This window comes from Protopterus annectens, chromosome 11.part0 (genome assembly GCF_019279795.1).
Source record: "Protopterus annectens isolate FY-2018-M chromosome 11.part0, PAN1.0, whole genome shotgun sequence".
NCBI lineage: Eukaryota > Metazoa > Chordata > Ceratodontiformes > Protopteridae > Protopterus > Protopterus annectens.
The window spans coordinates 85,689,124-85,716,774 of record NC_056745.1 but is presented as its reverse complement, the minus strand read 5'-3'; the positions used below and the strand labels follow the sequence as shown (position 1 = coordinate 85,716,774).

General features: G+C 43.1%; 1 protein-coding gene across 1 annotated transcript in view; it reads left to right on the top strand.

The window, feature by feature from the left end:
• Nucleotides 1–27,651, top strand: part of NUP205 (nucleoporin 205) — a 1,199,422-nt gene that overhangs the window by 736,757 nt on the left and 435,014 nt on the right. Inside the window, 2 exon segments of the mRNA XM_044087173.1 lie at nt 4,395–4,907; nt 7,065–7,338. Of these exon segments, the coding sequence (XP_043943108.1) occupies nt 4,395–4,907; nt 7,065–7,338 (787 nt within the window).

Below are 27,651 nucleotides of genomic sequence, written 5' to 3'. Positions count from 1 at the left end.
TACATGAAAAGAGACATGGAGGAGCTTTCTGATCTTGTAGCCCTGGCAGGTATGACACTAGCCCTGAGTAGCATCCTGTCATCACCCAGAAGGATACCACAGTACAAGGACAAAATGATTGACTTCAACAATTGGCTAAGCTTCTGGTGTCATTCTAAGGGGATCCAGTATCTGTCTGCTGGGATGACATGATCGACAAACCACGATGCTTTGCCAGAGATGGCCTGCACCTGTCGCCCTTAGGATTCCGAATACTGGCTAAGGCTCTTGCCACCCCTATAGTGTCTTTTTTAGGCAAGATTCAAATGACAAATTCACCACCGTAACAGGTACAAGCAAGCAAAATCTGAGGGTAATGCTACTTAATTCTAGAAGTCTAAACCTCAAAATGCACTCACTCGAGGCACTCCTTAAAATGGAGAACATTGACATTTGTGCAGTGACAGAGACCTGGCTCAAGGCTCCAGAGAGCACCCCTGCATTACCAGGCTATAATTCATACCACACTTTTCGGCCACCTAACCTGGACCGAAGCACTAAAGGTGGAGGTGTGTCCATATTCATTAAGGATATCCACACCTCCAGGCTAGTTGCTCAGCATAATGCATCTGAGATTATCCAAGTGCAACTAACTCTGGGCAAGACCGCAATGCAAATTGTAGCTTGCTACAGATCCCCCAACCATGCCCCAGGATTCCCACTCCTCATTTCTTGGTACACTGGAAAATATTAGGGTACAACCTAACACCCTAATAATGGGCGATTTCAACTACCCCGCCATTAACTGGGAAAACTACTCGTGTACCAACTGTTGTGCTCAATGTTTTTTGGAATTCATAAATTCCAATGCCTTGGATCAGCTTATTCACACCCCCACCAGGGGCAGCAATATCCTAGACCTGGTCATTACCAACATGGGCAATCGGTGTTCCACACCAGAGGTCAATTCCTCTGTCAGATCCAACCACAAACAAATCACCCTAGACATCCACATCCTACCCCCACCCCCTATTAGGGAAACCACCATAAAAAAATTCTCCAAAGCCAACTTCACGCTTCTTAAGGCAGAAGTGGCAAACTTCACAACACCCATGTTGACAGACAGTAGAGATACGGCTGCTGAATCCTATACAATTGCACTTTATAAGCACTGACACGAGTGCATGGATTGTGCAATCCCTAACAGAACCACAATGCTATCCTCCGAAAAAAGGAAGACAATCTGGTGGTCCCCTGCTATAAACAAACTCTACAACAGAAGAAAAAAACTGTTGCAAAAAAGAGTAAAATCCCGTGATTGGAGGAACTCCCTGGTCAGCCTCAGTAAGAAGCTGAGATCCCTCATAAAATCCTCCAAAGCTAGTTACGAAAACAGTCATCACTGATTCTAAAGACAACCACAAAGCATTCTATAGCTATGTCAAGAATCTCAATGGCAAAACTCAGATCTGCTCTGAGTTACAGCACAATGGCACTAAATATACAGAACCAACTGATATTGCCAACATCCTGGCAGACAAGTTCATTGCTAACGTTACCCCCCTCTCATCCCCTAAAGGGCCCATCTCTATACCGGAAGAATGCAAAGTACTTGTAATCAAGGCTGCACAGGTAAAAAAACACACTCTCCAAAGCCAAGAACACAGCATCTATGGGACCTGACAACATCCCAGGCTGCGTTCTACATGAACTACAGAACGAACTGGCACCTCACCTAAGTACCATGTTCAATCATAGCCTCATCTCAGGCTTTGTGCCCACTGAATGGCACACAGCAATGGTTATCCCACTCCACAAAGGGGGAGCCACCACGGACCCCGGGAACTACCACTCCATTAGCCTGATGAGCCTGGTCTGCAGGGCTATGGAGCGTATCATCATGGAACTTATAAACAATGACAGTGGTAATCTCCAAACTCTGGACCCTACCCAGTTCGGGTTTGTAAAAGGCAGATCATATCTCCTAAACCTGATAGACTTCTTTGAAGCGGTCACCAAAGCCGTAGATGAGGGTAAGGGGGTTCACACAGCCTATCTAAATCTCTCCAAGGCTTTTGACACCACCCCCCACCCCCCACTCTGGAATTATAGACAAACTCACTAAACTAGGTATAAATCCCTATGTCACAAGATGGGTTGCCAACTTGGCTCACTGACAGAACCCACACTGTGAAAGTAGCAGACTCTAAATCCAACTTCAGACCAGTGACAAGTGGAGTACCACAGGGTTCTGTTTGGTATCTACTTCTCTGAAGTACAGGCCAACACAGAAGGTCTTTGGCTAACAAAGTTCGCAGATGACTGCAAACTAGGAAACATAATCAAAACTCCTAACGATGTGGACATCCTACAAAAGGGCCTCAATGAGACAGATGCCTGGTGTCAAAGCCATGGCTTCAAGCTCAATGCCAAAAAGTGCATTGTCGTCCCTTTTGGTAAAAACTCTGTACCCATGAACTACCACATAGGTGGTAGTCTACTTAACACCGAAAGTATGATAAAGAGACCTTGGGACACAGGTAAGTGGACAGTAGTCTCTCCTTTGATAGTCACATCACCACAATAGTCAGGAAATCCTTCTACATGGCACACCTCATCACAAAAGGTTTCTCATCCAGAAAAAAAGAGGTCATTGTTCCCCTCTACTCATCACTCATTAGACCCATTATAGAGAACAACGCCCCTTTTCGTATGTACCTCACAAGACATCTACAACAACTGGAAAGGCCACAGAAATGCCTCACAAAGAGGATTACCGGCCTCAAACAGATGCCCTATGCAGACCGTCTCAAAAAACTGTAGCTTTACTCTGTCGCATATCGCCTACTCAGAGGCAATCTCTGCCTAACATACAAAGCTATGTCAAACCCAGAGCTGTTGGACATGTTCCACATAAAGAAATCCCAATCCCTCCGAGCTACACACTCTAAGGTCGTAAACCTTGTCACCACAATAAACAGAACATGCTGGAGGGATAGATTCCTGTCCCAGAGACTTCCCATACTCTGGAACAAACTACCTATCTGTATCAAACAAAGCTCCTCATTAGCACTCTTCAAGAAAAATCTTGATGATTGGATGGGAGATATTTAATTCACCCTGGGGATCACTTCTGTGCCTCTGCTTGATAGGGGCACAGGAAAATAATTTTCTTGGGTGGCAAAAGCCAGGGCACTGTTTGGCTAGGCTTACATAGGCCCTAGGGCCAATAGCCTAGTACCTACCTATGAACAAGATAGACCCTTGCTCTCAAGTGAAAAACAAAAGCAGTGAGCAAACAGGAAGAAAGAGGAGAGATCCAGTGAGTAACCACATAGACATAACAAAAGTTATAAATAAATCCAACTGTATGCATCTTTGAGACAAATCTAGAGTTCATAAGGTGCCTACTGGAAAAAAAAACATACAAGGTAATATTTACATCTATAAAGAATGCTTCATTGCCAGTAGCAGGTTGATTTCTCGCTGTCCTTCCTCCTCCTTTCCTCCCTTTTAGCAGTATCCTATCAAGTCTGAGAACATATTAAAATTTGTTTAATCAAATATTTATAGTATTTCATTTATTTAAGGAGGAGCATATATAATATTAAGACGTTAGTCATTGCAATAATATGAAAGACAAAACATAGCAAATATATGTCATTTAATCTAAAATCCGAATAGCTAAACACAAATGTATCTCATCAAACCTCATCTAATTCAGCATAACTTAAAAAGCCAGAAAAGTTTTTTGTAGGGTGGCCAGGTCCCCCAGCTTACATTTAACAACTCCTTAGTCACACTACAGTAGAAGAAAGTGTGGGATAAACCCTGTAAGTGGACCACCAGCTTGCACAGTCCGGCACACTGTGATAAAGCAAACCGCAATATTACTGGTACGTTTGTAAGAAAACTAATTCCAGTTGTAAAAATTTTAAACTGTCCTCATTGTTGGTCATAACTGGTGAAAGTACTGGAGAGTAACATAGATCAACTGTGATTAGATCACCTTCCAGACAACTTGTGATTAGGTAAAGTGGCAAATCACTTGAATGAAACTCAATAAAACATAGAAGCCGGGTATAGCTTCAGTGTAGCACATGTTAACATCCCATTAAATATAAGCATCTAAATCAATTTATAAGTATTTTAAAGTTGTTGTTCATAGTGTATTTACCAACTTATGTCAGCAGTCTGGTCATATTTGATCTGTATGTGCATGAAACCACAAAAAGGGCACATTTTGCCATTTGTTTTCCCCTTATTGCAGAGTTAAATTCAAAATAAGCACCAGCTCTTTGTCCATACATATAAAACATTTAGTGAACCAATGATGGGACATGCAGGAGTAGCAGACATATATAAGTATATAAACAAAGCGCCTCAGCAAAAAACTAAGAATTGCCACTTAACAGACCAGTATTTGGAGAGACAGCAAAAGCTCTCCCTATGCAGCTAGTGTCCCAGCTGGGAATACGATTCAGCTGACAGCAGCTAGTGTCCCAGCTGGGAATACGATTCAGTTGACAGCAGCTAGTCTCCCAGCTGGGAGTACGATTCGGCTGACAGCAGCTAGTGTCCCAGCTGGGAATATGATTCAGCTGACAGCAGCTAGTGTCCCAGCTGGCAATACAAGTCAGCTGACAGCAGCTAGTGTCCCAGCTGGGAATACGATTCGGCTGACAGCAGCTAGTGTCCCAGCTGGGAGTATGATTCAGCTGACAGCAGCTAGTGTCCCAGCTGGGAGTACGATTCGGCTGACAGCAGCTAGTGTCCCAGCTGGAAGTACGATTCGGCTGACAGCAGCTAGTGTCCCGGCTGGGAGTACTATTCGGCTGACAGCAGCTAGTGTCCCGGCTGGGAGTACGATTCAGCTGACAGCAGCTAGTGTCCCAGCTGGGTGTACAATTCAGCTGACAGCAGCTAGTGTCCCAGCTGGGAGTACGATTCAGCTGACTAGCTAGTGTCCCAGCTGGGAGTACGATTCAGCTGACAGCAGCTAGTGTCCCAGCTGAGAGTACAATTCAGCTGACAGCAGCTAGTGTCCCAGCTGGGAGTACGATTCAGCTGACAGCAGCTAGTGTCCCAGCTGGGTGTACGATTCAGCTGACAGTATTTTGTTCATTGTTCTCCATCATTGCGTATGTTTTTATAAAGCAGAATCCCTGTCACCAAAAATGAAAGAATCAGATGTAGGGGAAAATACTTTATGGTAATGTTTACATCAAAACTGCCTGGTATTGTTAGACCACCAGATTTGTTAAAATAAGGAAAGTAGAAGAAATGAATAAACACAAACACAGTAGAAATCGGCAATTCTTATTAAGATATGTATCGTAGTTGTACTAAGTATAGCTACTTGACTGTAGTACAATAAATATATAATAGTTCTTTTCATGCAGTGCTATAAGTAGGCAACATTACACTGATGGAACACAGATAAGGCAAATTAACAGTGTGGGACTTGTAATAAGAAGGTTAATAACAAGCAATTTCTTAAATTATGAAGTCTTACTTTGTGACTGTTTTTTCCAAGTTGACAGTGAAAGTTTAAAATATATAATTGTTAGATGTGAACTTCCCATATTATAATATAAAGATTTTATTCCCCTTGGTTAAAGGTAACATTAAAGAAAGTTGTAGGTCACTAATGTAAAGTTCAGGTCTTTTTGTGTGCCTGACAGTCAGACACAGGTTTATATTATGCTTTCTGTTTCTTGGACTTCAACCGAACTGATTTCTCAAATGCTCTTTTAAGTGAAGGAGCTGCACAGTCCATATCATCAGCAAGTGCTACAAGGTTTGTGTTCTTCGCAAAATAAGTAGCCTCTTCTAGATTATTAACAATTCTTGTGCCAGATTGTAAGAATATATTGAGTCTTGCAGGATACAGTAACTGTACTGTTTTGTTTCAGTAGTTTTATTAGTGACTAACATATTTTCCTGTTTTTCAAAGTTTTAGTGACATAATCATCAGATCTGATGACACTTCAGTATAGATTTTGACTGAGCAGTATTTTTAAGACAAGTTCTTTGTCTAAGTAAGACAAGAATTTCATTACAATAGATGTCGATGGTGTGATAGAATTAGTGGAAATAGGCTCACCCATTGAATAATGGACTCTGCCATTACCAAAGCAGAGATTTGTCCAGAAGGTTTATAAATTTATGAATCCAAGTAGATTAAAATGAAACCATCTCCTTGTCCTTTCTTTTCTGGAAGACCAAATATTCTTGTATTTCATCTCCTTGCACGATTGTCAAGATCTTCAATTTTATTTAGCAACCAAGTATTCCATTTTAGCAACATTTCTGTAAGTATTCTATCTTCTGTCAGTCTTCCATCTATGTCTGACACAGCAATCTCAATATCCAGTGTTTGTGAGATTTGTTGTCTCATACAGTTAGCCTGCACATTATCCAGTTTGTCTTGAAAGTGTCAGTTTTCAATAAAGGTTCTTATGTTGATGCTAGCATTTGCTGGAAATCTTTCTTCAGAGATTCTTCAGAGGGATAACTCTTAGAAGAGCTCATTGACTCTTAGTTCTTGGAGTATAACAAGGAAAGATTCATAGATTCATAGATTAGCACTAAGCTAACTGCCCTTGCGAGGCATTTTAAGCCTAGCCAATTGTCCCTTGTGAGACTCGAACCCTGCACCTTGTGTTTGCAAGGCAAACACCTTAACCATTAGGCCACCCTCCCAACTAGATGTGACAGAAATTTGTCTATTTTGGCTGAATTTCTCAAATATTCTTTGAAAGTGCCATTGGTATGGTAATGAAGTAGAATTCCTTACTGAATATTACCTTTTTCCTTATATTTAATAATTCTCACTATAGAGATTTTCATTAAAGCTGTCACTAGTGTGCCATCTTGGTTTCACTCCCTTATAGGTAGAATATTTGTAATAATTTTAAGATTCCAGCGTTTGCATATAAACCTACAGGGGAGATGTTCTGATGTCATGTATCCATTTAGTCACTGTAGCATAGTTTCAGCAAAAGTAGTCAAGTCTGCTTTTCATTGAAAATGTGCATAAGTGTTCATGTTGTTTCACTTTATTGTTGCCGTTTCTTTTTCAGATACTGAATGAGGACGCTGCTCAAGAACTTATGCCAGTTGTAGCAGGGGCGGTATTCACACTCACTGCCCACCTGAGCCAGTCGCTTCGTACGGAGCAAAAGCTGATGGTTTCGGTTGCTGCCATTAGAGACTCTCAGTATATTTCTATGCTAGATGCTGAGTCTTTGTCAACCTCATCAGGAGCTGAAGATACTGTGACTGGATTTGCATCCTTTCGTGATTCTTCGCTGAATATTATCTTAAGGAGATTATTGGATTTCATTTTGAGAACAGGTATGCACATGTCTCTTACCTGATGATGGTGAAGCAGTGATAGTATTATTATTTGGGAACGCTGTTGAATGGGCTTCAAAAAATGTAACATAAGCTGTGTAGAAAATTAGTTTAAAAGAAAAACACTGTCTTAACACTCATTTTTTGCATAATGTCAAAGGGTTTGAATATGCACATAAATAACTTGGTCATTCTTCCATGGATTAGCACAGAAGTTTGAGATGTAACAAAATTTCAGTATATGAAATGACAGCGTTATTGTTCTTACTACGCATGTTCATTTTGACTTGCACCAAAATTCGACATTTGATGAGGGGTAGTTTTCCTGGATGTTTATTCATTGTAGATGACCTGGGGAAATGTGTAGAGGTGTGCTCAGGAACTTGTGCTTGGCTTTATGCCAGTGACCATAACTTCTGTGTATATGTGTGGTGATACAGGCACATGAGCTGATGTTCATCGTGTTACACTGTTGCAGTCATAACTGTAGGGTGCTCCTGCCGGCAGGCAGCCCGAGGTCGGCCAGAATCCCAAAGTCTGGGTCCGGCGTCGGCTGTACAAGCTAGTACCTTGACGTCAGTACGCTCTGGTACATAGCCCTCAGCCGACGCCATCTTCACCAGTCTTTCTTGCCGTGCGGTGGAAAGCAGCTCGCAAGTTGTTGGTTGGCGATTTTCGAACAGCGTATTTTGTTGTTTTCGGTCCAAAGTTTTTACTTCTCTTCTCAAAGCTAAGTACCCCGTTGGGGAATCTTTTTCTTGTTCCTCCGATGTCAGAAAAAGTTAATAATTGTATATCGTGTGGGAAACAAATACCTCATAAAGATTTCCACTCTTACTGTCTACCTTGCTTAGGCCCTGACCACGACGTTTCTTGTTGTCAGTTCTGTGCCAGGTTCAATTCTCGTACTATCAAGCGCAGGTACGATTGGGCTCTAAATTATTTTGGCAGACGCTTCAATTATAGAATGTCGTCGGACACTACCGGAATTCAAAAGAAGCGCAAAGACAAAGACAGGCCTCCGAGGTCCAAACAGGACTTGTTGCAGCTGGAGCCAGCGTCCGGTTCGGCTGTCGTCAGTGAGGCGCTTTTGCAGCCCCTGTCGTTCGCCACTTCTGAACCGATGGCCGATACGGACTCCCATGGGGAGCCATCAAGGCCTTCTATTTTATCTGCTGCAGGACCTTCAGACGTCGCTCCCTCAGGTGGGTCCGGAACCGCTGTGCAGGTACCGGCTTCTGAGGGGGTATTCAGGCCTACTTACATCACTATTTCAAAGGCAAAGACAAAGACTCCTGTTAAGTCTAAAGCTCCTGCTCAAGCTACTTCTGAATCTACTCCCAGGACACAGAAGCAATTGTTAAGGATGGCTGAAGATTTGCTTACAATGATTAGGGGTTCTCCCCCCCCCCCCCGAGAAAAGGCCTCGACAGGATGTTCCTATGGATTCCTCTGACCAGGCTTCTATATCTTCTGTCTCTTCCTCTGATCAGGAATATTCTTTTCCTCCTTATGAGGATTCGGATGCTGAGGACTCCTTGCCCCCTGCCTCTCCGCCTGAAGATTTTTCTTTTGGGAAACCTTACATGAGATGAGGGAACATTTTCATTGGGAAGGTCAGGATTATTCTGCTTCCAAGAAGAGGCTTAGAGAATTCCTTCTTCTTCCTCAACATAGGCCTTTGGCTATCCCTCCTGTTCTTGACATTGTGGATGATGCTTTTTCCGAGGCTAATTTGAATCCTGATTCCATGCCTCCTGCTCCCTCTAAGCCTGATAGGTTTTATAGGGTTCCTGAGTCTCATTTGTTCTTATTTAAGAATCCTTCTGCAGATCCTGAAACTATATCTCAGGGTTCTAAGGCTGCTAAAGTTGCTACTTCTAAGAATCCTATTCCCTCTGAGAAGGATTCTCGGGCCTTAGACAGGTGGGGCAAAAAGGTATTTACTTCTGCTACCCTTTCTGTTAGGGCTTTAAATTGCCAGTTTCATATGTTTAAGTATCAGCAATTTCTTTTGTCTGTTTTAAAGCAAAAGCTTGCTTCCCTTCCTGCATGTGCAGAAGATAAGGAACTACAGGATGTATTGCATGCAACTGAACAACTGAACAAACATAGCTTGCATTGTGGTTTTGATGCTTTGGATGCTTCTTGCAGGGCCGCAGCCTCTGGTACTGTTATCAGGAGACATGCTTGGCTTCGTGAGCAAACTTTGCCTGAACAGGTTAAGGCTAAATTATTAGATGCCCCTGTTCAGCATGATGTTCTTTTTGGATCTAAGGCTGAGGAGGTTATTAAAAAGATGGAAGAAAAGGCAAAATCTATGCAAACTGTGAAAGATTTCTTGCAAGTTCAGCCTCCTAGATTTTCCAGGAATTGGCCCTCCAAAAATTGGTCCTTTCCCACGTCTGACAGGCCTCAAAGGGGAAGATATAGACGCTCCAGAGGTCGTGGCCAAGCTCAGGCCTCCTACAGATCGAGACAATGGACTGCTTCTTCACCTAGAAGGGGAGAAGACAGATCCCAATCTCAAAGAAAGCAAACTCAATGACTCTCTCGGTTGGGCTACAGGACCTCTTTACCTGGATGCCCTCTCGAGGAAAACTTTCTCTTTTTTACAGAAATTGGACTCATATTACCCAGGACAAATGGGTATTGGACGTGATTTTAAAAGGCTACAAATTCCACTTTCATACCCTACCAAGGGCTTTCGGTTGGCCAGATCTGCCAAAACATCAGTGGTCAGAGGCCTTAAATCAAGTGGATGCTCTTCTGGCCATGAGCGCCATAGAGCCTGTTCCACTCTCAGAGATGGGAAAAGGTTTTTATTCAAGACTGTTTCTGGTTCCAAGAAAACAAAACTCATGGAGACCTATTCTGGACCTTTCTGTGTTAAACACCTTTTTGGAAATTCCAAAATTCAAGATGCTTACTCTGCAGCAGCTAATTCCAATGCTCTCTCAGGACGCCTGGATGGTGACATTGGACCTAAAGGAAGCTTATTTACACATTCCCATCAGGCAGGAACGCAGGAAATTCCTCAGATTCAAGGCAGGTTCGAGACACTTTCAATTCTCTGTACTGCCCTTTGGTTTATCTACTGCGCCCAGAGTCTTTACCAAGTGCCTGGCACCAGTAGTGGCTTATTGCAGACTCCAGGGGATTCAGATTTACCCCTATTTGGATGACTGCCTTATTCAGGCAGACAACAAGGATCTTTTACTTCAACATCTGGATTTTGTTCAACGTCTTCTCCTCCTACTGGGATTTTCAGTGAACACAAAAAAGTCACATTTGATCCCTTCTCAACAAATGGTATTTTTGGGAGCCCTCTTAAATACAACCTTACAAAGGGCCTTCCTCACTACAGAAAAACAAATACAGCTGGCTTCAATTTTCAAGACTTTGGCAACTCTACCTCAGCTTACTGCAAGGAAATTCCTGCAGGCACTGGGCTACATGGCTTCCTGCATTCTGTTGATCCCAAATGCAAGGCTTCATATGAGAAAGCTTCAATGGTATCTGAAAAGTGTATGGTCACAGCATTACCACGATCTGGACACTCTGATTCCTCTGATCCCCTGCCTCCAGAAGGAGTTCCTTTGGTGGTCCAGGGTGTGTGCTTTAAACGAAAGAAAGCCTTTCCGTCTTCCTCAACCTTCTCAAACCATAACCACAGATGCCTCTGATTATGCTTGGGGAGCACATTTTCTAGGCAATTGCCAGCAGGGAACATGGACAAAGGATCATCTTCACTGGCACATCAATCTGAAGGAAATGCTGGCAGTTCAAAATGCTCTTCTAGCCTTCAAGAACCTTTTGCATCCAGGGCCTCTTTTGATTTGCACAGACAACACCACAGTCATGTGGTACATAAACAAGCAAGGGGGTTCTCATTCGTACCCCCTTTGCAGACTAGCTATGGCTTTATGGGACACAGCTCTAAATCTGAATCTACATCTCCAGGCCCAATTCATACCAGGAGAACAGAATCTCTTAGCAGACAGCCTGAGCAGGAACATTTTAGATCCTCACGAGTGGATGCTGGACACCAACTTATTCAACAGGATTACTGCAGTTTGGGGATGTCCCCAGATAGATCTGTTTGCATCCCATCTCAATCATCAGCTGCCTCGATTTTGCACCAGGTCATTCCACAAAACAGCTTGGAAAGTGGATGCCCTGTCCTTCAGCTGGAGAAACCTTTCGGGATATGCCTTCCCTCCTCTTCCTCTACTTCCTTGGGTATTACTAAAGATAAAACAGGACAAGCCCAAGTTCCTCATCTTGATTGCTCCAAATTGGCCTCGACAGTTTTTGGTATCCAACTTTAAAGCACCTGTTCTTGGAGCCTCCTTGGATTCTCCCTCTGAACCCTTCTCTTCTGTCCCAGCATCAGGGTCAGTTGCTACATTCCAATCTCAAGACCCTTTGCCTGGCAGCTTGGCTCTTCAAAGGAATTTGATTTCTTCTAGTCTTCCTAAACAAGTTTGGGATGTTCTTTTGGAAGCTAGACGGCCTAGCACTAGGAAATCCTATGCCTCTAAATGGAAGAGATTTTGCATTTGGATGCAGGACCGAGGCTTGGACCCTCTGGTGCCTGATCTCTCTTCTATTTTGCTTTACCTTTCGGATCTTTTGTCTAATGGACTTTTCTTTTCTTCCATTAAGATTCATGCTTCTGCTATTTCTGCTCATTTCAATACTGATCCCCCTGTTTTTTCTCATCCTTTGGTGAGACCATTCCTGAGAGGGGCTAAGAATTTAAGGCCTCCCAGGACCCCTCCTGTCCCTGCTTGGGATCTTAATTATGTTTTAGAAAAACTTACTTTGCCTCCTTTTGAGCCTGCTGCATCTTCAGATATTAAGTTTTTATCTTGGAAGACAGTTCTTTTGTTAGCTTTGACTTCTGCCAGAAGGGTCTCAGAGTTGCAAGCTCTCATGGCTGTGGAACCATACCTTATTTTCCACCAGGACAGAGTATCCTTGAGGACCAATTTTACTTTCATGCCTAAGGTGATTTCGAAAGTGGCTTTAAATCAAACAATTCACCTTCCTACCTTCTTTCCTAATCCTCAAAATAAAGGGGAAAGGATTTTGCATTCCTTGAATGTACACAGACAGTTACGATTTTATTTGGACAAGACTAAAGAGTTCAGAAAATCTAACCAATTGTTTGTTTCTTTTGCCTCCAGTTCTCTTGGAAAGGCTATTTCCAAACAAACTATTTCCAAATGGATTTCTTATGGAATAAGGTTTTGTTACACTCATCATGGGAAACAGTTTCCAGGTACTGTGAGAAGTCATTCTACTAGAGCAGCTGCTACTTCTGCAGCTTTTCTCAGAGGAGTTCCTACCAAGGATATCTTGGAAGCTGCCACTTGGAGTTCTGTGCATACTTTTTCCAAGCACTACAATCTCCCTTTGTATTCTAAGACCAGGGCAGGCTTTGCCTCTGCTGTTTTGCATGGTCTTCTTGCTGCCCCTTCTTCTGTCTAAACCTCCTCCCTTTTTTTCACTGCTTTGGGATTCCACCCTACAGTTATGACTGCAACAGTGAAACACTATGAACATAGTACAGTTGTGTACACCTATCATAAATGTAGATGTTTGAGTGTCTTCACTGTTGCAGTCGGTGTTTCCCTCCCTCCTATCCCCTCTTTTTCTCTCTTTTGTGGTGTATTTGTGCTTCCTTGTTGGATTCATTTTTGATTTATTGGGGACTTCTGACATCTAGGGCAAGAAAGGCTGGAGAAGATGGCGTCGGCTGAGGGCTATGTACCAGAGCGTACTGACGTCAAGGTACTAGCTTGTACAGCTGACGCCGGACCCAGACTTTGGGATTCTGGCCGACCTCGGGCTGCCTGCCGGCAGGAGCACCCTACAGTTATGACTGCAACAGTGAAGACACTCGAACATCTACATTTATGGTAGGTGTACACAACTGTACTTTTTGGGGAGGGGATAGGGCGTAACAATAAAATAATCCCATAGTTCTGCATCATTACTAATTTTTATTAACTTGGTGAGGGTGTCCTTGATAGATTGGTGTAGAGCTTTTCTCCCCGGGCATCTGCTGAAAAAAGACCTGCGTCCGGTCGGAATTTCCCGGAAAAGAAATGTAAATAAATAAGATTGTATAAAATACACTAGTTGTTGTAAACTAATGTGTAGGAGGTTTTGCACAAGTCCTTTTATTGTAGTATATATTCTGTTGAAATTGCTTAAAAAATATTTTGGATTATACTTGTTTGCAGGGTTGTAGTCTGCGAATGAATGCCAGTAAAGACCGTAAGTAAGGGGGAGGGTTGGCATAATGGTTAAAGTCTTAACCTCACAGATGTAAGGTACTCTGACCTCTGGTTGTTGGCTAGGCTTGTAATAGTCTGCAAACTGGTAACCTAGTATTTACCTATGAGCCTAAGATGTCACCACAGGTCAAGCTGTGATAAAAGCATACTCGGTGCTCCATCAAAAATAGTGTGACTTCAGCAGTATTTTGTACCTCCAAAGGAAACATTGTATGCAAGACACAGGAAAGTAGCCAGGTCATACTGTCACCTGTTATTTTCATTATAGTGCAACAGGTAATCATGATTGAGATGCTCATTATGAGACAGCTGTAATCTCAGGATTACTACCCCCTACTCCCAACATTTAAGAGAGATTTCTTGGTAGATGAGATTTGATAGGGGTATAGGAAAAACCTTTGTGTGTATGACCAGATTTTTAGTTGCAGTCCCACAACCTATGGCATTTTATGTTGCACTGATGTGCGTCAACTTTTCTGGTTACAATTGATCAAGTTTGTCACCCAGCAGCAGCAACATTTCAGCCGTGGTCAGCAAACACAGTGACCTGCCACAACTCATCAAGCTGTTATGAGTGGCATTACCATCACCCTTCCCAGTAAAACTTTACCTTGTTTTTTGTTACCTCTTGGAAGATGACTGCATTTATAGCAGAACGGACATTGTTCTGCCTTTGGTATTGTCTGCAAATTGCCACTGACCAACCTACTGAACATCCCATATGAAATTTTAAACAGTGGTATACAGCAGAATGCAGCAACCCTATTCCTTCTTGTCCTAGTGATGGAAAATGTGCATCAAGTATTTCACTGACTCCTGCGAGTCATGAAGGTGTGGTCAACTCTAGTTTTTGGCAGAAGAATGTTTAACTGGGATTCTTTTTGGTGTAGCCTCTCTGCTGTTATGCTGCACTTCCTTTTTTTAATCAACTGGCAGTTGGGGCAGATGACTAAAACTGAGCTGTTAATGAGCTGCTTCCTGTGCCCAGGGTACAGGGTTTGATTCCTTCCACCTTTATTTGCAGTTCACACAGAGGACTAAAGCTCTGAGCTGTTAATGAGCTGCTGCCTGTGCCCAGGGTACAGGGTTTGATTCCTTCCACCTTTATTTGCAGTTATCACAGAGGACTAAAGCTCTGAGTTGTTAATGAGCTGCTTCCTGTGCCCAGGGTACAGGGTTTGATTCCTTCCACCTTTTATTTGCAGTTCACACAGAGGACTAAAGCTCTGAGCTGTTAATGAGCTGCTTCCAGTGCCCAGGGTACCAGGGTATAGGGTGTGAGCGTACTCTCTGTTAAGGGACACTTGTGTCTAGTGGGCTTACCTGGTCAACAGATGGAGAAAATGAAAATGGGTAAGTGGGCTGACTTTAGAACCCTTTTCAATGACATCTTGATCTACAGGGCAGCAAGTTACAAATAAGAGTTGTGTGTATGCTTTAAAGGAAGTAGTTATGCAGTAGTGGTGTAGGTGTACCCATAGGCAGTAGGTTCTGTACAGTGGCTAAAAGAGCAATTTCTACTGGAAAACTAAATTAAAACCTTCAAAAGAAAGCTGTTAGCAGTGTTGACTGAGGAGGAGTAAACTAAGTGCCTTTGCAGGGGAATATTTCAAGAAGTCTGTGTAGCAATGTCATAAGCACTGATATCCCGGGTGGTTGTGCTGAACTGTTATAACCTGCTGTGATGGCAGCTAGAATGCTTTTTCATAGGTGGATTTAACAGTCTGTATGAAAAGTGGCTGAACAATGAAGAAAAAATATGACACCTGTTGGCAGCTTTCACGCTCCACTGAAAATGTGGAAGATGGAATGAATAACATCCATTTGACAGTCACTAAAGAAAGGGTTGTTAAAGGCCTCCCACATAGGCGAACATACTACATCCAACCTTCCCACACTGTACATGTCAATCCTTTGTTTTATTAATGCAGGTATGTGTCATGACAACAAATGGTCTAGACAGGTTTGTATTCACCAAGTGGACTGATGTTTATGGTAACCTGAAGACTGCTGTGTCATTACACAAACTATAAACTGCACAGACGTTATTCTTTAGATAGCTGCTGGTAATTTTAACTGAGGCAGTAATGCTGTCATTACATTTGATAACCATGAGCTATACACTACAGTTAATGGAAGCTTTCTGTAGTTGCAGAGGTTTAATTTTAAAGTATTTGATTTATCAGTGTGTGTGTAGTTTTCAATAGATAGGAAGGTTCACTTGCTTAGTGTATGCCTGTTCTCAAAAAAGTGCCTGTATCGCTTTTTGTGTTTAGCTAATACCTTCACAGTAACTGTCACAGATAAATTAATGTCACTTTTCACTGAAAGCATGGTGTTTCTCCCAGTTTCACTTCTGCCCTCCCATGTGCATTTGTATTGTTATACTTCAGCATTCCACATGCTTTCACGAATATAGTGCCAGTGCATTAATACTAGTACTGTCATGTCTGAATCTGTACTGTCATGTAAAATCAACCAAACGTTTTATTCTTTTTTCTGAAATGGCAGCTTGTATTTTCCAGGCGTAACGTTGTATTGTGGAAGTTTCTGGCATCATTTTTGAATAACCGGTAACACACTTACCATTGTGCAGAAGGCTGTGTGTTCTTTTCCCACACCAGGTAGATTGATTGCTGACACTGCAAAGTAGCATTAAGGGAGTGTTGCACTCCTGAGTGTGCCATCCTTCGAATGAGACATTAAACCGAGGACACATCTGTTTGAGATGGTGGTTGCTCAGGTGTTTGTAAAAAATCCCGTGGCACCTATTAAAAAGAATAGGGGAAGTTTCCTGATGCCCTGGCCAAATTTCTTGTAGTAGCATAAATACCACCTTGGATCACCCCTTGAAAAAATGGTACTAGCTAGACTAGTGAGACTAAGCCAGTTAAAAAAAGGACAAGTAAATTAAAAATAATTAACAGTTCAGTAGCTTTGAGCAACTTGTATGTCTGCACTTGCCTCAGAAAGGGCAAATATTCGAGGCAATATTAGCAGGTGGTTTCTACTAAAGAACAGGTTTCATTTGAATATCTACTGTATTTTTATTGCACAGTGTTTTCTTCTCAATGGCTTGTGGGTGCACAGAGTAGCCAGCAGAAGTCTGCCATTTCAGCATTGCTGTGTCCATTCCAAGAGAGGCTGTATCATAACTAGTTAAGATAGAAGTTCTGTTAAAGAAAAATTGTTCTGCTTCTTTATAGAGAGATCACTTCAAGAGGCTACCTAGACTTCCTGCCTTGGAGAGACTTCAACAGCCAGCATCATATGTGGAAGACTTAATTAGTAAAATGTTCATAACAAACACAGTCTTCTTATCCAAAACGGTCATTAATCTCTGTTGTAATAAGGGAAAGACTACGACTGTGAGGCTGTGTATGGAGTTAAAGGTAGCATATCAAGAGAGAAAGTGATAGCCATTATAGGTTTACTGGTAAAAAAAGAAAAAAAATCAGATTTTTTTTTTTATCCAGACCTGAGGGGCAAGTTATTATAGCTTCTAAGGTAGCAGTTTAAAAGCGGAAAGAAGCCATTTACCCATGATGGCCATCATGTAGAAGAAACTGTGCATGTCTGGTGGATATTCAAAAATTGCCAAGAAATAAGAAGGACTCTTGATAATGTTCTATGCCTTACAAACTATTGCAACAATTATTCAGTACCGAAAACCAACATTTGAACTGCCATTGTTCTAAAAAAAAAAAAAAAAAAGAAATTCTCAAATTTAAGCCATTAGAGCATGTTGAAAGTGTGGATATCAACAGAATTTCTCATTGAAAGCATATATCTATGTTTGGGAGCAAATAACTGCATTTTAGATGCAGATAGTAGGGTGATGCCATGAAACATTTTTCTAGGAGTAGCAACTGGAATGTTATGCAGCTTCATATTCAGTGCATACAGTGCACTGATAATTAAACTAGTCTATTCAACATAGTAAGATTTTGCTTGTGGAAATGGGAAAGCTACATGTTTCTCTTCTCTTGTTTATTGTCTTTGTTGTGTAGTTACCAGGCTGTTGATCACATGCCCTGTCCTTAATTTACTGTAGTACAAGTCATTCACAGTAAGTTAACTGAAATATTGCCAGTGTAATTAAATCTTTGTTTCAGTTTGTTTACATTTCTGTTCATGCATTTCAATGCAAACCAAGCGTAATTCTGATCGTAGTTGGTGACGCAGGCATGAAAAGTATGACGCACCAAGTTGTCAGACTGGAAAGCGACATGTAGGTTCTTGACTGGTGAGTGGTACAGATTTTCCAGCTTGCTGACTTTTGCCATATAACAGGGCCAGCCTTTACTGAGGGAACTTGAAATTTCTGTTGGTGGCAGCGTGATGTTTTGATGTGCAGCATTAGCTTTAACGTCAGTAAATAAAGTTGTGCCATCTAAATGCCTGACTGTGACTCAGGAAGTCCAACCTCCGTTTATCAGCTTGGGTATATACAGAAGTTGGCAAAGGAAGCAAGGAATAATGAGGCTATATCTGATTCTGTCTGTCTGAGGTGGTGGATGGATTGATGTGTTGATAATGACAGGCTGATGTTCATCGTGTTACACTGCTGCAGTCATCACACTTAGGTTATCCTGCCATCAGGTGGTCCCGCAGTCGGCCAGAGTTCCAAAGTCTTGGTCCGGCGTCGGTTGCTGTCGCTTCTTCCCTGACATCAGTGCGCCAGGGGTATATAACATGCATCCGATGCCATTTTCTTCAGTCTTTCTTGCCGCGCGGTGCCCAAAGCAGAAGCAGTTCGCAAGTGCCGGTCGGCCGACTCCTGAGATTTTTGAAGTTGAATTTCAGATCCGAAGTCTTCAATAAAGCTAAGTACCCCATTGGGGAAACTTTTTTCTTGCCTCAGACCGATGTCAGAAAAAGTTAATAATTGTATTTCTTGTGGGAAGCAAATACCTCGTAAGGACTTCCACTCTTAATGTATTCCATGCCTAGGCCCTGATCACAACATCACTAGTTGTCGGTTTTGTGCTAGATTTAACAAACGCACTATAAAAAGATGTTTTGATTTTGCTTTGCACTACTTTGGCCTAAGGTTCAATTATATTATGCCGTCGGATCACCCGATGACCACAATTCCGAAAAAACGCAAAGACAAGGATAAAGACAGGCATCTGAGGTCCAAAACCGACAACGAAACCTCTTCTAGGCCAGTCGTTGGTCCTCAGTGAGGCGCTTTCGCAGCCCCTGACACCCGCTACCTCAGAGCCACAGGCCGCCTCTGACTCCCACGTGGAGACAACTAGGCCTCTGGAAACTCGAGGTACTGGACCTATGGAAACTAATCCCTCAGATGGGTCCGGAGGCGCTGAGCAGGCACTGGCTTCTGAGGGTGATTTCAGACCTTCACAACTTACCATTAAAACAGCAGCCAAGACAAAGATACCATTAAAGACAAAGAAACAAGTACAGCATTCTCCTGGACAGTCCTCCATGCCTAAGAAACAGATGCTTAAAATGGCCGAAGATCTCATTACTCTAATCGGGGGTTCCCATCCCCCTCCTGAGAAAAGGCCTAGGCAGGATACAGACTATGACTCCTCTGATCAGGTTTCCATTTCCTCTGATTCCTCTTCAGACCAGGGATGCTCTTTACCCCCCTATGAGGACTCTGATGCTGAGGAATCTATCCCTTCAGCCTCTCCTCCTGAGGATTACTCTTTTGGGGACACTTTACATACCATGAGGGAACATTTCCATTGGGAAAGTCAGGAATACTCAGAATCCAAGAAAAGGTTCAGGGGTTTCCTCTTATTGCCTCAGCACAGGCCCCTGGCTATTCCGCCTGTGCTAGACATTGTGGATGATGTGTTCTCTGAATCCAACTTATCTCCTGACTCTTTGCCCCCTGCTCCAGCCAAGCCAGATAGGTATTATAGAGTCCCTGACTCTCAAGTTTTTTTACAAAAACCCTTCTGCTGATCCAGAAACTATTTCTAAGGGTCCAAAAGGGGTTAAGGCTTCCATTTCAAAAAATTCAGTACCCTCTGACAGAGATTCCAGAGCTTTGGATAGATGGGGGAAGAAAGTATACACGTCTGCAACTTTAGCAGTAAGAGCTTTAAATTGCCAGTTTCACATGCTTAAGTACCAACAATATTTAATGGCTCAGTGAAAACAGAAAATGCTTGCTAGCTCAGAAGCTCCTGATTGTAAAGAAATGCAGGATTTATTTCATGCAGTTGAACAGGTGGGAAAACATACTCTGCAATGTGGTTTTGATTCTTTAGAGGCCTCTTGTAGAGCCGCAGTTACAGGTTCTGTTATTCGAAGACATGCTTGGTTAAAAGAACAGAGTTTACCTGAACATGTTAAGGCAAAGTTATTGGATGCTCCTTTACAACATGATACCTTGTTTGGTGTTAAGGCAGAAGAGGTGTTAAAGAAAATGGAGGATAAAGCTAAATCTATGCAAACAGTCAAGGATTTCTTACAGGTACAGCCACCTCGGTTTAGCAGAAATTGGCCAACAAAAATTGGTCCTTTCCAGTGTCAGACAGGCCACAGAGAGGCAGATACAGATGCCCAAGAGGCAGATGTCAGCCCCAAGGCTCTTACAGACCTAAACAATGGGGTGCTTCAGCCCCCAAAGGAGGGGAAGTCAAATCACAACCTTATAGGAAACAGTCCCAATGACTTCCCTCTACAAATGCCAAGCACTTAACTTTTGGTAGCACGCCTAGGGGGAAAGCTAGCACTTTTCACAAAAAATTGGCACATGATCACCCAGGACCAATGGGTGCTGAATATTGTTGCTCAGGGTTACAGGTTCCACTTCCACATGCTTCCAAAATCAAAAGATATGCCAGACCTGCCACAAAACCAATGGGCAGAGGCGCAAAAACAGATTGCTGCTCTTATGGACATGGAAGCTATTCAAAGAGTTCCACAGCAAGAACAGGGACAAGGATTTTACTCAAGACTTTTCTTAGTACCCAGAAAGGACAAAGCCTGGAGACCAATACTGAACCTGTCAATCCTAAATACTTTCCTGGATGTTCCAAAATTCAAAATGTTAACACTACAGCAACTTCTGCCCATGCTGGGCAAGAAGGCTTGGCTAGTTACTTTGGACCTCAAGGAGGCATACCTGCATGTCCCAATCAGACAATCGTGCAGAAGATACCTCAGATTCATAGCTGGCTCAATGCATTACCAATTCTCTGCACTGCCCTTTGGCTTATCTACTATGCCCAGGGTCTTCACAAAATGCCTGTCACCAGTAATTGCATTTTGCAGACAAAAAGGAATTCAAATATATCCCTACTTGGACGACTGCCTTATTCAAGCAGAGAGCAAGGACATTCTTCTAAAGCATCTGGTGTTTGTAAAAAGATTACTAATTTGCCTAGGGTACACAGTAAACGAAAAGAAATCAAAACTAGTACCCTCTCAAGAGATAATATTCCTGGGTGCAAGCTTAAATACAACTGCCCAGATGGCTCATCTCACGCCAGACAAACAAAGGCAACTGACTCATTACTTTCAAATGATGGCAACAAGGACCCAGCTCCCTGCAAGAAAAATTCTGCAGGCCCTGGGCTTCATGGCATCCTGTGTTCTACTAATTCCATATGCAAAACTGCATATGAGGAAACTACAATGGTATCTAAAAAGTGTTTGGACTCAGAATTGTCACAGCCTGGAGACAATCATAACTTTAATTCCCTGCCTACAACAGGAGTTTTGATGGTGGTCCCAGGCCTGTCACCACAACAAGGGACAGCCTTTCACCTTATCCACAGCCAGGCAGACAATAACAATGGATGCATCGGATTATGCCTGAGGGACACATGTGGCAGGAAAATGTATTCAGGGCACGTGGCCCAAGGAACAAATGCATCTTCACATCAATCAAAAAGAGATGCTAGCTGTACAGAATGCCCTGACAGCTTTCAAGGACCTACTACATCCAGGACAACTATTAATAAAGACAGACAATACCACAGTTATGTGGTACATAAACAAGCAAGGGGGCACACATTCCTACCCTCTATGCAGGCAAGCCATGGCTTTGTGGAACACAGCACTGACCTATCAAGTACATCTGCAGGCACAATTCCTGCCAAGAACAAAAAATACAGTGGCAGACGAACTAAGCAGAAATCTCATGGATCCTCATGAATGGAAACTAAATCCACAAGTGTTCAGCATGATAACGAGGAAATGGGGACGCCCAGGCATAGCTCTTTTTGTCTCCCCCTCACAATTACCAAATACAGAAATTCTGCACAAGAACTTATCACTCTCAAGCATGGAAAGTGGATGCTCTATCATTCAGCTGGAAAGGCCTGACAGTCTATGCCTTCCCTCTGATGCCTCTTCTTACCAAGGTGCTCCTAAAAGTCAGACAAGAAAGGCCAAAAATTATCCTGATTGCCCCAGATTGGCCACGTCAGCACTGGTACCCAATCTTAAAGAGCTTGTCTCAAGGCCCAGCTTGGCTTCTACCTCAAATTCTTCATCTGAATTCATCATTCTGGGGATCCTACAGAAGGGCCTAAATGAGACTGATGCATGGTGTCAAAGCCATGGTCTCAAGCTAAATGCAAAAAAATGCATAGTAATCCCCTTTGGAAAAAACAGAATACCCGCAAACTACAACATAGGAGGTAATCCCCTGAAATCTGAAGAAGAAATAAGGGATCTAGGGCCCCAAGTAGATAGTCAGCTTTCCTTTGATAACCATGTTGCCAAAGTGGTTAGAAAATCCTTCTATGTGACCCATCTGATCACGAAAGGATTCGCATCAAGATCTAAGGATGTAATGGTGCCCCTCTACTCTTCCCTCATCAGACCCATTATTGAGTACAATGCACCAATTGGAATGTACCTGGCTAGACATCTCCAGCAGCTGGAGAGACCACAAAGGTACCTAACCAAGAGGATTACTGGCCTCAAACAGTTGCCCTATGCAGCACGATTGAAAAAGCTAAGACTGTTCTCTGTTGCATACCGCTTTCTCAGAGGCGATCTCTGTCTAACGTACAGAGCCATGTCCAACCCAGAATTGTTGAACATGCTCCATCTTAGCAAAACCAAATCTACTTGAGCTACATGCTCTAGGGATATAAACCTCAACACAACAATGAATAGAACATGCTGGAGGGATAGATTCCCTTTGCAGAGACTTCCCTCACTATGGAACAGGGTACCAATCTACATAAGACAGAGCCCCTCACTATTCCTCTTCAAGAGGAACCTTGATGAGTGGATGGGTAACAGACAGTTCACACCGGGGATCACACCAACAGCACTACTAGATAGGGGCCAAGGGTACTAGCTTGCTAGTACAAGGGTCTAGGGAACTAATAAAGGGGCGGTGAATACCGCATAACGTGGCTGGGCTAATATATACCTTCGAGTAGATAGCCCAGTACCAACCTATGAACCTATCTTCTGACACAACAAAACAATCAGATTCTGCACAGTCAACTCAGAACCTTAAATCTGGCAGCATGGCAGATAATGTAGCCAATCAGACTGCACCTCTCTCTAAAGCTGTTATGGATGTCATTTTAGAAGCCAGGAGGCCCAGCACTAGGAAATCTTATTCAGAAAAATGGAAGATATTCTGTGCTTGGAACCAGGCACAAGGGCTTGAACCACTTGTCCCTAATATACCTCAGATTTTACAATACCTAACTGAGATGCTGGACAAAGGCCTATCTTATCTATTAAAATCCATGCCTCTGCCATTTCAGCTCATTACAATACGGAACCTCGTATTTTTTCACATCCTCTACTACGACAGTACCTCAGAGGGGCAAAAAATATAAGACCCCCAAGGAGAGCACCAGTACCAACTTGGGATCTCAATTTTGTTTTAGAAAAACTCACACTGCCTCCTTTTGAACCAGCCAGCACAGCTGATCTAAGATTCTTATCATGGAAAACTGCTCTGCTCCTATCAAGAACTTCAGCAAGAAGAGTCTCAGAGTTACACGCATTAATGGCTGTGGAACCTTTCATCATTTTTCATCAGGACAGGGTTTCTCTTGGGATAAACCCAACATTCATGCCAAAAGTGGTCTCCAATGTGGCCTTAAACCAAACCATTCATTTACCTACTTTCTACCCAAATCCCCAGAATAAAGGGGAGAGACTTCTGCACGCTTTGGATATACACAGACAGCTACAATTCTACTTGGATAAAACAAAAGCTTTTAGAAAAACTGAGCAACTGTTTGTAGCCTATGCTGCAGGATCACAAGGAAAGCCTGTTACAAAGCAGACAATCTCAAAATGGATAGGACACTGCAACCGCTTCTGTTATGCACAACATGGCAAATCAGTACCTAAGGGCATTAGGCCTCATTCTACCAGAGCAGCAGCCACTTCAGCAGTTTTTCTCAGAGGAGTACCAACCAAAGACATTTTAGAAGCTGCAACCTGGAGCTCAGTGCACACTTTCAACAAGCACTACCACTTACCTCTCTACTCTAAATCCAGAGCAGGCTTTGCTACTGCAGATGTTCATCGTGCATACAGCTGCAGTAATCACAGATGGGTTTTCAGCCGTCAGGCGGTCCCTCGGTCGGCCGAATTCCAAAGTCTTGGTCCGGCGTCGGTTGTCATCGCTTACTCTTCTGACGTCAGGAAGGCCAGAGTATATAAGACACAGCCGACGCCATGTTCTTCAGTCTTTTTTGCCACGCGGTGCCCGAAGCAGAAGCAGTTCGCAAGTGCCGGTCGTCCAGCTCCTGAATTACGAAAATATTTGGAACCGAAGTCTTCTTTAAAGCTAAGTACCCCGTTGGGGAAACTTTTCTTGCCTCAGACCGATGTCAGAAAAAGTTAATAATTGTATTTCTTGTGGGAAGCAAATACCGCATAAGGATTTCCATTCCCTTTGCATACCTTGTTTGGGCCCAGACCACGACGTCTTATCTTCAATAAACGCACTATCAAGCATCGGGCGGAGTTCGCCCAACACTATTTTGGTAAAGCTTTTGACTATAAAATGTCGTCGGATACTCCGACTACCATTTTATCCAAAAAACGCAAGGAAAAGGACCGACACGCGAGACCTGCGGTCTCCGCCGACACCACGCCGAAACAGGCTACACGTGGTCCGGTTCTCAGCGAGACGCCTTTGCAGTCCCTGACTACCGACGACACTCCTTTGGCGTTGTCCTCTGTACCCGAGACCGCTGGGTCCTCGGCCCTTTCCCAGACTACAACCGAAGCCCCGGCTTATGTCGAGCCTACTAATGTGGACAGGTCCACCTCCACCCATGGTGTATTTAGGCCTTCATCTTCTTTTTCTATTAAGGCTTTTACTAAATCCAAAGCAGCCAGGCATCACACTAGGCCTGCTGCTCAAGGCCCATCTCCTGGACCCATGCCTAAGAAACAGATGCTTAAAATGGCTGAGGATCTAATTACTCTTATCAGAGGTTCTCAGCCCCCTCCTGACAAGAGACCCAGAGTGGAGGAAGAATCTCCCTCTTCTGATCAGGGATCCATTTTATCAGAACATTCTGATGCAGAGGAACACTCTTACTCCCCTTTTGAGGATTCGGATGCAGTCCATTCCTTCTGTATCCCCCCCTGAGGATTTTTCTTTTGGGGAAACCTTGCACACCTTGAGGGAACACTTCCATTGGGAAGGCCAAGACTTTTCAGATTCCAAGAAAAGACTTAGGGAATTTCTTTGGTTACCTCAGCACAGACCTCTGGTTATACCCCCTGTTTTGGAGGTACTGGATGACGTCTATTCGGAGGCTTGTCTTAACCCTGATTCTCTGCCTCCTGCACCAGTAAAGCCTAATAGGTATTACAGAGTACCCAGTTCTCACCAATTTCTCTACAAAGGCCATAATGCTGACCCTGAAACCATTTCACAAGGCCCTAAGGGATTAAAGGCCTCCACTGCCAAGAATCCACTTCCTGCAGAAAGGGAATCTAGATCTCTAGAAAGGTGGGGTAAGAAGGTATATACCTCGGCCACCCTAGCCATGAGGGCCTTAAACTGTCAGTTTCATATGATTAAATATCAGCAGTACCTGTTATCACAATTAAAAAACAAAATGTCGCAACCTGAACAACCAGATTTAAAAGAGTTACAGGATATGATGCATAGTGCGGAGCAAGTGGGTAAACACACCTTACAATGTGGTTATGATGCCCTAGAGGCCTCCAGTAGAGCGGCTGCTACAGGATCTGTCATTCGCAGACATGCCTGGCTTAGGGAACAAAATTTGCCTGATCATGTGAAAGCTAAACTTCTTGATGCTCCTTTACAAAAGGATGTACTTTTCGGTACTAATGCTGAGGGTATACTACGAAAAATGGAAGAAAAAGCCAAATCTATGCAAACTGTCAAAGCTTTCTTACAGGTCCAGCCACCACATTTTAGCAGGAATTGGCCTTCAAAAAACTGGTCCTTTCCAGCCACTGACAAGCCCCAAAGAGGTAGATACAGACGCACAAGGGGCAGAGGGCAACCACAAGGATCATATAGAGGCAGGCAATGGCAATCTCCAGCACCAAGAGGTGGTGAAGACAGTGCACAACAATACAGGAAGCAAACCCAATGACTCCCTCATTTCCTTGCCAAGCAAGTCACAGCTGGCAGCACCTTTGGGAGGGAAACTAGCATTATTTGCAAACAATTGGCATATTGTCACAACAGACAAATGGATACTGGACATCATAAACAGAGGCTACAAATTTCAATTTCACACTCTTTCAAAAATGAGAGGCATGCCAAACCTGCCACAAAATCAAAGGGCAGAGGCACAACTACAAATTTCAAAGCTCCTAAACACGAGAGCTATACAAAAGGTACCTACGCATCAACAAGGTCAAGGTTTTTATTCAAGACTTTTTCTGGTACCAAGAAAAGGAACCGACTGGAGACCCATTCTGGACTTATCCATCCTAAACACATTTCTACTCGTTCCAAAATTCAAGATGCTCACATTACAGCAACTTCTTCCCATGCTGGGCAAGGAGTTTTGGCTGGTAACATTGGACCTCAAGGAGGCATACCTGCATGTCCCAATCAGACAAAGCTGCAGAAGATACCTCAGATTTCTTGCAGGTTCAATCCACTATCAATTCTCTGCATTGCCCTTTGGCTTATCTACTGCGCCCAGAGTATTCACAAAGTGCCTGGCATCAGTGATTGCCTACTGCAGACTTCAAGGGATACAAATTTACCCTTATCTGGACGACTGCCTGATCCAAGCGGACAGCAAACACATACTACTGGAAAATCTGGCATATGTGACACGATTACCGCTTTCTCTGAGATATACCATCAACAAGGAGAAATCAAGGCTAACGCCATCTCAGAAAATAACATTCCTGGGTGCCAGCTTGGACACAAACACCCAGATGGCATATCTTACGCCAGAAAAACAAGGGCAACTATCTCAGTACTTCAAAACACTAGCAAAAAGTACCAGGCTTACTGCAAGGAAAATCCTGCAGGCTCTGGGATTCATGGCATCTTGCATTCTTCTAATCCCATGTGCAAAGTTGCATATGAGGAAACTTCAGTGGTACCTAAAAAATCTATGGTCTCAACACAGTCACAGCTTGGAAGCAATTATACCTATAATTCCATGTTTGCAAAAGGAATTCCTATGGTGGGGCCAAGCATGTCAAGTAAACGCAGGCCTTCCATTCTGCAAGCCTCAAGCAAAACAAGTCATAACCACAGACGCCTCAGACTACGCCTGGGGGGCGCACATGGACAGGTGCATTCAGGGCAAATGGTCCCAAAAGGAAAAGCACCTTCACATCAATCAAAAAGAAATGCTAGCAGTAATAAATGCAGTTACAGCCTTCAAAGACTTCTTGCATCCAGGGCAATTACTGATAAGAACAGACACCACCACAGTAATGTGGTACATAAACAAACAAGGAGGAACACATTCATACCCCTTGTGCAGACTAGCCATGACTCTTTGGAACTTGGCTCTGGAAAGACAAATCCAGCTTCAAGCACAGTACTTGCCAGGACTGGAAAACACAC